At 42.4% G+C, this 13,151-nt stretch overlaps 1 protein-coding gene across 4 annotated transcripts in view; it reads left to right on the top strand.

The window, feature by feature from the left end:
* Positions 1 to 13,151, top strand: part of HECTD4 (HECT domain E3 ubiquitin protein ligase 4) — a 64,723-nt gene that overhangs the window by 23,707 nt on the left and 27,865 nt on the right. Inside the window, exons 17-36 of one of the 4 annotated variants that reach the window (XM_014874963.2) lie at positions 685 to 807; positions 1,990 to 2,114; positions 3,150 to 3,303; positions 3,581 to 3,681; positions 4,477 to 4,675; positions 5,586 to 5,705; positions 6,834 to 6,938; positions 7,570 to 7,733; positions 8,053 to 8,286; positions 8,421 to 8,613; positions 8,768 to 8,872; positions 8,956 to 9,044; positions 9,349 to 9,524; positions 10,192 to 10,327; positions 10,473 to 10,614; positions 10,718 to 10,884; positions 11,411 to 11,557; positions 11,824 to 12,008; positions 12,415 to 12,568; positions 12,800 to 13,080. In XM_014874963.2, the coding sequence (XP_014730449.2) occupies positions 685 to 807; positions 1,990 to 2,114; positions 3,150 to 3,303; positions 3,581 to 3,681; positions 4,477 to 4,675; positions 5,586 to 5,705; positions 6,834 to 6,938; positions 7,570 to 7,733; positions 8,053 to 8,286; positions 8,421 to 8,613; positions 8,768 to 8,872; positions 8,956 to 9,044; positions 9,349 to 9,524; positions 10,192 to 10,327; positions 10,473 to 10,614; positions 10,718 to 10,884; positions 11,411 to 11,557; positions 11,824 to 12,008; positions 12,415 to 12,568; positions 12,800 to 13,080 (3,100 nt within the window). Of the gene's footprint in view, positions 1 to 684; positions 814 to 1,989; positions 2,115 to 3,149; positions 3,304 to 3,580; positions 3,682 to 4,476; positions 4,676 to 5,558; positions 5,706 to 6,833; positions 6,939 to 7,569; positions 7,734 to 8,052; positions 8,287 to 8,420; positions 8,614 to 8,767; positions 8,873 to 8,955; positions 9,045 to 9,348; positions 9,525 to 10,191; positions 10,328 to 10,472; positions 10,615 to 10,717; positions 10,885 to 11,410; positions 11,558 to 11,823; positions 12,009 to 12,414; positions 12,569 to 12,799; positions 13,081 to 13,151 lie in introns of all 4 variants that reach the window. The other 3 variants (XM_014874961.2, XM_014874964.2, XM_014874962.2) reach the window with 3 other exon arrangements.

Raw genomic sequence — 13,151 nt, 5'->3', positions numbered from 1 at the left:
CCTTTGGCTTCTCTTCCTCCTTGAATCCATCCTCTTCACAGAGTGAAAGGAGATGAAATTTTTATTGTTGTGTCATTTATTTTCCAATTGCTCTTGTTGCTGTTCAGTTTAAGTGAAGTTTGTGGATCTCAATATTCAAAGCCTTACAGCACCTTAAAAAAATCAAACAAGCAGTTGTGTATTGTGGTTCATACAGGCTGAAAGAGTTGTCAGTGACAGAAATGAATTAAAACTGACATTGGATGGTGAAACTATGGGCAGGTGTTTTCAGCAGGACCAGCTCCCTGAGAAGGGCAGGTTGAGTTTCCATAAAAACACCAGGAGGGGCCAGGATGTCCTGGCCTGTGGGGAAGGAGGAGTGGCATGGAACCATCACCTTCAGGAGTGTTAATTATATTTATCTCTCTAGTGGCATGATCTTTTCAGAATTAATTAATTCTTAGAGTCACTGAATATTACTATAATGTTCTAAACCTGAAGAAAGTTACGCTGCCTCTATGTTTTTATGAGTTATTTCACAAAATTCAGCATTTTGCAACAGTTTTCTTAAATATATAAAATTATTTCTTTTCTTTTTCCTCAACCTTTTTTTTTTCTCTCTCCAACTTCCAAGTCTGAGGCTTGCCTGACTCAGGGTTGGTGAAGGGTTTGGATAATTGAAAGTTTTACTTATTTGTGTTCAAGGCTGCGTCCTCGTGCTTGCGGTACCTGATGGCTGTGCAGAACCACCTCCTCAGTAACACTATTCTGATTAAACCTGATGACAATGATGACAGTGACAGCTCCTTGCAGGGAGAGACATTGAAGGTACAGGTAAACACCGAGTTTTATTCTAGTATGGCTCTCTCCAGTCAGTGTGCCTGTGACACCTTGTTCCTGCAGTGCATTTGCTGTTTGCTCGAGGTTCTTTTCCTTTTGATCAAGTTAAATAGCTGGAGAATAGGGAAAAACAGTCCAGAGTAAAATCTGCAGTTATTCTGTGTTCAGGATTCCAGCTTGCATTCCCTCCTGTCAGTGGGAACAGATACTTCTCTTCCTAAACATGTGTATAATGAGATTTTAGATAGATTTTAATTAATATGTTCTAGGAGGATTCCTGGCAGGGGAATTTCCTTCCCTGGACACGTTACCCCATACATATTTTCTTCTCCAAATCACTCAGGTGATCGTTGGAAAAAATATTTTTTAAATAAATACAAAAGGGGTTTCTTATTTGCCTTCCCTGGCTTCTGCTTTTTTGCAGTTTAAACAAAGCTTGTGTAGAGCCACCTCCATCAGTTGTCTGAAATAGAATAAAGTTAGTGGCAAGGAAGCTGTTAGAGGACAAGGTTTGAGGACAGGCTTTGGTTGGTAGAAGTTTATTAAAGTGCTGCATTTCACAGTGCTTCATTCAACTCCCACATTTGCCCTGGAGTGCAGGTTGTCTGCTCACAGTAGTTTTGGTAATAATTCTTCCCTAATGGAATTGATTTTTGAGTTTCTGGTATTTTGCTAAGCTGGTTTTCTCTGCTGCTCTTTGAGGCTGTGTGTGTTTGTGAGCTGCTGCAGTTGGAAGTGATTTGTTCAGGCTCATTGAGTAAATGCTAAATATTGGAGTATTTTTCTTGTCTCACTATTCACGCCGTGTTCATTGTTCAGTTTCTCTCTCTGCAGTGCTGCTCATCCCTGCTAGGACATTGTGTCACCAGTCCTGTACCTTGGCTGGCTCTCAGCTCTCTCCTGTGCTGGACTTGGGGCTTCCTTCCCTCTAGAAACTGGATGTGCATCCTCTAAAACATGCACCTAGTTTCTCCCAGCACTTTGGGGCTTAACATTAATCAAATTTAAGTCTTGGATGAATCTCCTGCTGCAGGCCTGCCAGGTCACATTATCATTCTTTTTCATTTGGAAATCCATCCTTTTGTTCTGTTGTCCTTTTCTGGGGAATTCTGTAAGAATTTAAGTATCCTGTAACTCTTCTTTTTTTTTTTTTTTTTTTTTTTAACTTAGGAACTCAAGACCAGCATTTTGTCTCTTGCCACACAAATTCTGACAGGATGTGATGAAGTCTTAGAAATGCTGCAACAAGTCACTACAGCACTAATTAACAGTGACATTTCTGACAGGGAGCAAAGGTAAGACAATTGGGAGGATCTAATTTGGAAACGGGCAACTGCTGCTCTTTGTGGCTTAATGTTACAAGCACAGTTAGCATTAATTATTCTTTATCACTTTATATTTGAGCTTTGAATGCACAGGAACTGTTTCTTCCTGTAGCAATTGTTTAGCACTCAGCTGGAGGAGAATTTAGAATCACCTTCTGTGTCAGTCGTGATCATCTGTAGGTTGATATTTCTGTAGGAACCTGAAATTGGGAAGGTTTTAGTCAGTTATAATGGTATTTATGAGTAGGATACCTGGAAATAAACTGTAATTAGCTGAGAATATTCCTGCAAGCTAGAACAATCTGTTTATTTTTCAATTCCTGATTATTACATCCCTGGTAGCTGGATTAGATATTTATGCATGACAATCCCTGGGTGTTGATTTGATATCCTATATATTCCATCACTTGCTCTTCCCTGTCTCCCCTCCTCTTAAAAATACATCTTGAGAACGAGGTGGAGACAAAAGCTGTGAACTTTTCTTTCCTCAAACAAGCAGTTCCCTGTCCCAGCTGTGTTCCAGGTTTCACTTTCTGCTTCCCTGGGCCTGCAAGATTAGTTGTGTTTATTGACAACACACAATTCCTGGGTGATATTTTCATACGAGTTCATGTTCAAATATATTTTTGTAGCTGCAGATCCTTTTCAAGTCCTTTGAGCTCCATGTGCTGGGAGCTGATATCCACACTGGTGCATTTGTGTTTGATGGGGACTTTCATCCCCTGTGCCCAGGGGAGCTTATCCTTCTCTGTGTAATTATTAAACTGTTGATTTACTGTCTCTGCTCTCAGATTGTTCAGTGAGAATTGTCAGCAATTCAAGGTCACTGACACTTGGGAGAAATTGTAGTGGTTTCAAGATTGTTTGGGGGATTTTGTTAATATAATACAAACATTCTCTGCTGAATTTTGGATTGCTGTTGCAAGATGAAACAGAAGTGACTAAGAGCAGAAGTGCTGCTCTGTGAGAAGAGTTGTTCCTGTGTGACTTTGGCTCTCCTTCCAGGTTAAAAGGCCTGGAGCAGATCACAAAGGCCACCATGCTTGGCCACCTGCTGCCTGTGCTGCTGACATCCCTGATGCACCCAAACCTGCAGACCCTGACCATGGCTGATGCCCTGATGCCTCAGCTGGTGCAGCTGGTCCTTTACACCAGCCAGGTACGAGCTCTGTGCCACCCCTGGGCCCAACCTGGGGCCTGCAGCCTCCAAAATTCTGCTCAGCTTCCTCCAGAGATTCATCCACACACCACAGCTCAGAGCTTCTCAACAGCTGCCAAAGCTGCTGATGCTGAATGTTAAATTGAACTGCTCCAGGAGCTACTCAGTAATGATTTATTGTCAGTAACAACAGTAGGATTGTTAATTCTTTCAATAATGAGCTCTTAAAATGCTTTACAGTTTGCATGTCCCTAACACTGTGTATTTTGGGCCACAGACTGCACTGCTGCTTAAAACCCAGTCTCCAGTTTTCTCAGAACTGAACAGTTCCCCCAGTTGTGCTCCAGAGCAGAAAGGGAAGCAGTTACCTGATGAGAGGTGATTTTCTTTACATTTGGGTCTTTTCATGGGATAAACTGAACTATAATGTCTGTTTGACCTTTGCTGTGGGATAAAGCAGCAGTTCTTACTTGAATTAATTTTTAAAGGTGTGCTGGAATGATTTCTAAGGCTGTCTCAGTTTTATATAAGCTTTTGCAAAAGGCAGTTAGTTCCAGGTTTTGTTCTGTATATAGAATTAAACTATTAATAACTTCAGGTTGTTTACACAGAATATAGTTTGTTTGGGGTTTTTTCCTCACCTCAAGCATTAGAAATGGATTCTAAATGTTCCTCTCACAACAAATTAGGCTAAGGAGGACCATCAAGAGAAAATGTAAATTGCACTGACAGCATGAGATACAGAATTAAAACCATTGCAAAGCTATTAAATGGTTTAATTTACAGAGAAATAACATTTTTAACTCCTGCATTTAAATGCTGTGTCTCAGCTTAAACTTTTCCAGCTCCTGCTTAGGAACAGAAACAAACAGCTAAAATCAAATAAAAATGCTTATTTGCACTATTGGAGAATTTGGAATACTAAAGAATTTGTGACAATGGGATTTTTTGTGAATAAGAGTATATGTAATGTATGAATAATGATGATAATTTATATAATGATAATAATATGTGTAATATATGAATTCCCTCAATACAGTCATGCCTAAAACCAGGAGTCAATTCCTTGTCTCTGTGTGTCAGTCCTGAGAGGTGATTTTTAAGTACTTTATATCTGAATGACAGAAATCTCTGGTGCTGTATTTTAGGCCCAATTTCTCCCTCTAATTTCAGGATGCTGGAAGAGAAGGAAGAGCCAGGATTCCTGACTGGTTTGAAGATCCCTGCTCCCTGGGCTGCTGGGAAGACTGTGGAGACAGTGCACCCTGTCAGGGATAATTATAAATTTAAGGAAACTGTCCACATTCCAGGAGCCCGCTGTTTGTATCTTAGATTTGACAACAGATGCTCCTCCCAGTATGATTATGACAAGGTAAGCAAGGGCCTGCTCAGCACCTCTGCAATGAGGGAATTCCCTCATAAAAAAGTGGGATTCTGCCCTGGGACAAGTGTGGGAGGCTCCAGGGATTATGGGGTTGAGGGGTGGTTTGGGTTGGTTTTTCCCCTCAGAAATTCTATCAGTTCTGGTTTTGTAAAAAATAATTTCAGGCTGCCTCAGACTGTCCAAGTTTGACTTTTCTCATTTTTACTCATGTTCAGTTTTCCTTATATCCCAAATTTTAGTCCAGCTGCCTCCTTTGATCAGCACAGTTGCTTTAAACTGGGCAGAGCTGGAGAAGTTCCTTTTTCCCTGATGAGAAAGAGTTTGTTTATCTGGATTAATAGGAACAAATACTTGAATTTTAGGAAAACAACCAATAGCATTTATCCACTTTGTATTATCAGAGAGTATCATCAGAGCTTGTGCTGCCTGCTGAGTGCTGCTGTTTATTCTTTGGCATATAGCAAATCCCAATGCTCATAAATAACTAATGAGAGTATCTTCAATATTGATATCACCCATTCCTGATTAAACTCCCCCCAAAAAATCTGATCCCACCAAAGTCACTGACAAAACTCTGGCTTTGCTGGGAGCAGGATCAGCTCCTCACTGCTGGGGAAGGAATTTATTCTCTGCCTCAGGGGCTGGCAGTCAGGATTGCTGTGTGAGCAGGGACCAATCCCCTGGAGTCTGGGAGTCCCTGCATGCCTCAGTTTCCCCATCTGTAAAATGGGGATAATAATACTTAACCCTGCTGCCCTCACCGAGCTTGTGAGGATTGGTTCACGTGCATGGAGCGCTTCGAGAGTCGAAAGCGCGGTGGAAGTGCTAAGTATTATTATTATTATTAGGTTTTCTTGTTTTTCTCTTACAGTCTAACAGTGTATTTTATGTTTTGAAGTTGGTGATCTATGCTGGTCCTAGCACAAACAGTAGGAAGGTTGCTGAGTATGGAGGCAATACACTGGGATATGGCAGCCGTAGTGTCTTAGGAACGGGGTGGCCCAAGGACTTAGTGAAGGTACAGTATTCCCATGCACCTCTCCTTCCCATTGAAAATTCCCTTTGGAAACCATGCCCAGCCCATTTTACCCTCACAGCTATGCATCCCAAGCTTTTAAGTGTACACTTAATCCATGATGAGATCCCTGCTCAGTGAGCTGTTGTGTCCTTGGGGGAGAGCTTTAAACTCAGCTCTGTGTTCCGTGTGATGCTTCCCTTGGAGTTTGTTTTGTGTCTTCCTGGAGTTCCTAATGGAGATGTTTTGAGTTCTGGAGTCTCTAATGCTCTTCTCCTAAGTACACCCTCCTAGGAGAAGATTCTCTTAAAGTCAATTTTTTGGATAATAACCCCCAAATATATCAAGTAGCAAATGTAACAAATAAATTCCAGCCATTTCTGTTGGATTTTAAAATTTCATTGGGTGCTTTTGGCAGTAAAACTAATAAGAATCTCTCAAACTTCTTGAAACCTCAGCATTTCAATGCTTTGGCAATGTGTCCCCTCACACTCTCTGCAGTGTGATTTTATTTTTAATGCATATTTGTGCTGCCACACTAAAACTGGGCTTATTTACATAACAAAACACATTGTAAAAAGAAATTGAGAGGTAATAAACTGGAAAGGAATTTCAGACAAGAACTCCATTGTTCACAATTAGTGGCATTTGGTTTATTCTTCACTCATGAATTTTGATACTATTCTTTTAACAATCTCCTTGATTAATCTGTTGTCATTCTTCTAATTGAAGAGTTTGTCTTCCTTCAGGAAGAGAATTGTTAATTATTGCCTGGTTTCTTGCAGACAAACAGTGAAAATCAAGGCTAAGTAACACACTGATAATTTCTACTTTTGATTTTACAGCTTTGGTGGTTCTTTTTGTTTTACCGTAGTCAGCCGACAGCAAAAATAAGTTTTCCACTAAAAGACACCTTTACAAAAAAGAAAAAAAAAACCCTTCAATCAGAATATCTCATTTGAGATACAAACAACCCCCAGATAACTTGTCATTAAAAGCATTCATCTATAAAATAAACCACTTGTGTGAAAACCTATTTGTTTGCCTCGATAATAAATATATTTTCTTTTTTTTTTTTTTTTTTTTTTTTCCCCCCCCACCCCCCTCCCTCTTTGCCGTGGATATTTGAAGGTGGAAGGAGACACAGTCACGTTCTCCTTTGAAATGCGGAGTGGGCGGGAGCACAACACTCCGGACAAAGCCATGTGGGGCTTTGCCTGCACTGTCCGAGCCCAGGTATTGCAGGGGGGGGAATCCCAAGGGAGAGCTGCAGCTTCCACTGCCTCCTCCTGCCTTGCCACACATTCCACAGCCATGGAAATGTGCTTCCAGCTTGGCAGCTGGAAATGGAAACCAGCAGCCACTGGTTGGGGCAGTGAGATAAATCAAAGAATTTGGGATGCAGAGGTGCCTGTGGATTCATGGAGATAGTTGTTAGCAAATCATCTGTCTCCTGAAGCCACTCCAGCATCTCTTGCTGCTTGTGGGTCAGGATTTCTCTGTAACAACCTGAAAATCAGAGATGTCCTGAGGAAATAATGATTTCAGCCCATGAAGAAGAGAGGGGAGGGATTCTGGGATCAAACACGGGGAATCTTGAATCCCACTACAGGTTAGAGTGACTGAACCAAAAATAACTTCACCTGTTCTTTCTTGATTCAGGGAAATAATGTCTAAATCCCTTACTTCTTGTCTTGAGTTGTTCTTACAAGTTGCTGTTCATGGTTGAGCATTTTTTGTGTAAGAGTTAAGATCTATACTAAGCTATATCTTACATTTAAAATATTATATGTAAAATCTCCTATCTTGAATCTATTGGAAAGGACTTCCTGGTGGATTGCTTGATCTTCTCCCTGTTCTGCTGCAGGAATCCTCAGAGGATGTGTCAGGAGGTTTGCCATTCCTGGTTGACCTGGCCCTGGGCCTCTCTGTGCTGGCCTGTTCCATGCTGAGGATTTTGTACAATGGGCCAGAAATTACCAAAGATGAAGAAACCTGTCAAGAGCTCTTAAGATCTAAACTCTTACAAAGGTAAAAAAAAAAAAAATCCATTTCCATTTTGATCTGTGTTTTTTTCTAAGGGGAAGTGACTTGTGCTCAACTCTTGTGCTTTAAGGGGATGTTTGGATCATTTTTCCTCTAGTTTGTTTAGCAGTTTGTGTTGCCTAACACTGAGGGAATATTCTCCAAAACAAAATGGTTTTTAGAATAAAAGGAGGGTTGGGTTATGCTTGGTACAAGCCACACTTCATATATGAATATTTAATCTTTGTAATTTGTCGACTGAAGTGTCTTTCTTAGCGAGGAAGGAAATAAAAACCCTTTTAATTGGTTTTTCTTCGTTTTGCAGGTGCCAGTGGCAGGTGGAAGCCAACGGGGTCATATCTCCAGCCCTTACTCCAAGCCCTTCCCCATTGCCTCTGACCATAGAGGAGGACAGGGAATTCACATACCCCTCTGATGTGCTCGTGCCTCCTGTTGGACACTACTTTGATCTGCCCAGGATTAGGCTGCCCCCAGGAATCATGATCAAGCTCAGGGAAATTTCTGGACGTGCTCGGCCTCAATTTAGACCCAGTATAAAGTAAGGAGTCCTTGTTTCCCTCTGGGTTTTTAAATCTTCTTTGTGAATGCAGCATCTGATGATTTATGAATATGAATTGTCCAAGTTGGTCTCTTACTCCTGATTAATGAGTTTGGCTTTCCCTGGAACCCTAGGGAAGTGATCCAGCCAGAAGTCATGGAGGAGATGGTGGTTTCATGTGTGATTAAACATCTCAATTTGGTTGATGCTCTCCAGTCCCTGATAAATTTCCAGTATCAGGAGGAACATGCTGAAGAATATGATTTACTTTGTAAAATTATGGGAGAGACCTTCAAGAAGCTGAATGCCATGGAGAGACAACTGCAGGTAAAAAGAAAATTATTTCAAACAACAGAAGGCTTCTTTTGAGAGTAAAGATGTATTTTAGCACCACAGAAATACAAAATATACTCAGATTTCTTCTTTTAAAATCCCTTCTACACCTTAAGTGCAACAAGTGTGATTTTTGTCTCTTTATCAGAGTGTGGCTGAGCTGGAGCAGAAGTGGCAGAACGAGGTGGATGATGCCATGCATGGGAAGCTGGAGAACAATGTCCCCTTTTTTTATGATTATCACTTCAATGAGGTGAGCCCTGGGGCTGCTGTGGGTGCTTGTGCCCCACTCTGCTCCCTCAAAACATGTTCATCCTTCTCCTTTCCTTTGCTTAGAGCAAGATGAAGGAGCTGGAGCTTCTGTGTTCAATGAAGGAAGTTTCTTTTGATGGGAGTGATCTTGAGAACGTGGTCCTGGCATTAAGGTCAGTATTAGTGAACATTTAGGCCTCAAAGGAGGGGCAGCTTCAGGGGAATTCCAGGGAGTTCCAAAAGTATTTGATGAAATTATTAGAAACTTCTGTGCTAAATATATGAATACCTACAACTCCTTGTGTTTGCTAACTAATCACTTGTTTTTCTTCCATTTTTCCTGCTTTCTCCTTTGTTGGCGTAGAGCAGACTGATGCCATAATTCCTCTTTAGCTGACCTTTCCCACAGTAACACTTCCCTTCTGAAAGCATTCAAACATGAACTTGGCTTCTTTTGCTTCCTTCTCATAATCCTAGGGAGAAGTTTTTCCAGGAGGTGAATTCACTGATCCAGAAGACCTCTCATCCCTTAGCCAAAACAAAAACCCTGGTGAAGAGCTTGATGAACAGAGCAGAGCTTTTGTTGCATGTGACCATTGCAGCACAGTCTGGGATCACAAGGAGCATATCTGGGACCCCTGCAGAGACTCCAGGTACATCTCTCATTACCAGCGTTTGCTAAAGATACCTTTTATTTCTTATTTTTCCCTCTTTTAATGAAAATTAAACTATTTTTCCCGTAAATTAAATTAATTATTTTACAATAAATAAATTCGAGTCTTTGTTTTCTGATTGCCATGATGATGGTAAATAAAAATCTGAGTAATAATAGGTGGAATTTAAACCTCAGTCTCCTGATTTATTGAGGAAAAATACTTAAATCAAAATAAATCTAATTTGAAATAATACCTGAAAACAGGAAAATCATCAGAGCTGGTTTTGTATTTTGTTTTCAGTGAGATTTAATCATGTCTGAGCTGTAATTTCCACACTCTTTACATATTTCATATGAAAACATGAGTGACTTGTAGTTCTCCTTCTAAACCTCCCTTGAGTAATTCTTAGCTGCTGATTATTTTTTTTAAAGCTACATTTGAAAGTTTGTGAATTGAAGCCTTCAATTCGAAATCTTTAATTCTCAACAGGGTTGAAAACAGGAAAATTCTCAAATCTGAGCTGCATGTTCTTGCTTAAACTGAGTTTTCCCCACCCCACGTTTCAGCTCCCACTGAGATCTCCACCAGTGATTTTAAAGCCAGTTCGTAAATCATTTCCTACAGCAGGAATAACCTTTTTTATTATTATTTTCTAATCCTTCAGCCTGTAAATCAGCCTCTGAGACCAAGGTGATCTCCCACGCCGTGCGCCAGCCCGTGTTCCTGCGCAGCATGTCCGCCCCGTCCGACCTGGAGATGATTGGCAACGAGGACATCGAGTTTGCCAGGGCCAGCCAGAGGTAGAGCAGCGTTTATTCCTTCCCTTCACACCTCTGTGCTGTTCAGTGATCAACCTGATCACGTTTATCACAGCCAGCACAGCGGGGTTTGTGGTGCTTGGCTCAGCTTGGTGCCGCCGGGTGTAACGCTGCTGTTCCCTCGCAGGCGCCGGCACGTCACCAGCCACAGGAGCAGCTCCTTCACCCTGCTGCAGTCCCTGGCCATCGAGGACAGCAGGGACAAACCCACCTACAGTGTCCTGCTGGGACAGCTCTTTGCTTTCATCGGGACAAACCCCGACCAAGCCGTACGTTGTTATTGCGTTTCAAATTCCGACTCGCTCAAAAAACAGGAGGTGCCTTGTTTGTGTCTCACCAAAAAAAAAAAATATCCCATCCCAAACCTCACAGGTGTCCAGCAGCAGCTTCCTGCTGGCTGCCCAGACCCGCTGGAGACGTGGCAACACCAGGAAACAGGCGCTGGTGCACATGAGGGAGCTGCTGACGGCCGCCGTGCGCGTCGGGGGCGTGACCCACCTGGTGGGCCCCGTGACAATGGTGCTCCAGGGAGGGCCAAGGTGGGTGCATTTCCCCAGAATTCACTGGTGTGGTCTCTGTGGAAGGAAATAAATTGGTTTGGACGAGAGAAAGGCAGAAGTGAGTAGCTGTGAGGGCATAAGTTGGCAAAGTCAAACGCTTTGACTCTTGTGAGGTGAAAAAGCAGAAATGTCTAAGAAATGCTTTTATTTATCGTACTGGACTGACATGTACCCAGGTATGTATAGAGGGTATCCTTCTCTCTTGATTTAATTCTAAATGAATTTTAATGAGGTGTTAGATGTTAATGAGGTAGATTTAGCTGATATTGTCATCTAAGTGTGGTAAATGTTTTGTGTTTTGTTTGTAGAGAGATTTAATCGTGTCTGAGCCATAACTACCACACTCTTGCTTACATGTTTTCTATGGAAACATGAGTGACTTGCACTTCTCCTTTTAAATCTTCCTTGAATAATTCTTAACATGCACTGATCATTATTTTCTTAAAGCTACCTTTGGAAGTTTATGAATTGAAGCCTTCCATTCCCAATGTCTAACCCCCAACAGGATTGAAGAGCTGACATGTGGTGGGATGGTGGAGCAGGTCCAGGAGGCTTTTGGAGAGACGATGACATCAGTGGTGTCCCTGTGTGCCCGGTACCCCATCGCCTGTGCCAACAGCATTGGCCTCTTGTGCACCATTCCCTACACCAGGTGGGGAAGGCAAGGGGGGCATCCACAGCTGGCCTAAGTAGGCTTTGCTTTAAGGAGAAGTCTTAGTATAAATAAATCCCCTTTCCTCATCATGAGGAGCACCTGAGAACATCCAGTTAAATTCCCTCACAGTTTCATCTGGGGAGGACAAGGGGGAGGCAGAACCATCTTTTTGCTGAATGAGCTAATTAATTACTGAGCTAACAGCAAGTTCTGGATTCCCATTGTGATGGAGAGCTTAATTCCACCCTGAATTTCTCCTGCAGGAGCGAGGAGAAATGTCTGGTGCGTAGTGGGCTGGTCCAGCTCATGGACAGGCTGTGCAGCCTGAGCAGCCAGACAGAGTCCAGCTCAAATGAAAAACAGACCAAGAAACAGAAGGTGGCCACCATGGCTTGGGCTGCCTTCCAGGTGCTGGCCAACCGCTGTGTGGAGTGGGAAAAGGAAGAAGGTAGGAACACTGGCAATGCCCTGTGCTGTGTGTGTTAGAACTGGCTGAGGAGTGGTGTAAATGTATTTAAAATAGGGCAGTCATTCACCATGACTTGGGACTCTGTGGAGTTTTAAGAAGTGAATACAAAATTCAGTGGATTCTCTTTTTCTTGTTTTTTTTAATTCTGGCTTTTTTTCTTCCCCATGGAAATAATTTCAAATTTTGCCAGTTGATTCTGTCTAAACATAATCAGAGAAACCAGAGGTTCTGAGTGATCATTTGGCATTTCCCCTGTGGTAGAATTCACCCATAACACACTCAAACACATGGTTGTTGGCTAATGGTGGATGTATGAGGGTTATTTTTGAGGTGTGCACGTGATTTTTGTTGGTTACAGCTCTCTGTTCTTCCATCCCTTCCAAAGGGGGTTCCACAGATGCTGTTCACTCCGGGCTGGCCAGGCAGGTCTCCAGCCTCCTCACCAACCACCTGGCCAGAGCCACTGAGTGCTGTGGCAACCAGGCTGCAGGGAATGATGCACTGCAGGATGTCCTCAGCCTCCTGAATGACCTCTCAAGGTACCAGGCCTTTGCTCTGGAGTATTTCCATCCTGTGTGTCAAAGCTCATGCAGGATCTTTTGTGAATTTTTTTAAACCATTCTAAAACTGATCCTTAGTGTTTAATCAGTGCTGTCAAGTTATGAAAAAATTTCTACAGATGTTTTGTCAGGCACTGAAATTGCTTTTAATACATCTTGTAAATAATAAATGATTTTTGGTTTTAATTTCAAGATTCTTTTCCCTTCCAGGAGTCACATAGGTAAAGCCATCCTGAGCCAGCCAGCCTGTGTGTCCAAGCTTCTGTCCCTTCTCTTGGATCAGCGTCCTTCTCCAAAACTGGTGCTTATAATCCTGCAGCTGTGTCGTGCTGCTCTGCCTCTCATGAGTGTTGAGGACTGTGGAAATGTGGAATTGCCTCCCTGGAGTTACTCAGTGCCCTCTCTGAACAGTGAGCAGGATGATCCCAGTGACCCAGCCTCCAAGATTGCCTCCCTGCTGCTGGCAAAGCTGGCAGATTATGTCGTGCCAGGTACCAGCAGCTGTTGTTTGGTGTTGTGCCCAAGGGACTTGTGTTTCATGGAATCCTGGAATGAAAAGGAC

Source organism: Sturnus vulgaris, chromosome 19 (genome assembly GCF_052056855.1).
Source record: "Sturnus vulgaris isolate bStuVul1 chromosome 19, bStuVul1.hap1, whole genome shotgun sequence".
Taxonomy (NCBI): domain Eukaryota; kingdom Metazoa; phylum Chordata; class Aves; order Passeriformes; family Sturnidae; genus Sturnus; species Sturnus vulgaris.
This window is presented reverse-complemented; position numbering and strand designations above follow the sequence as displayed.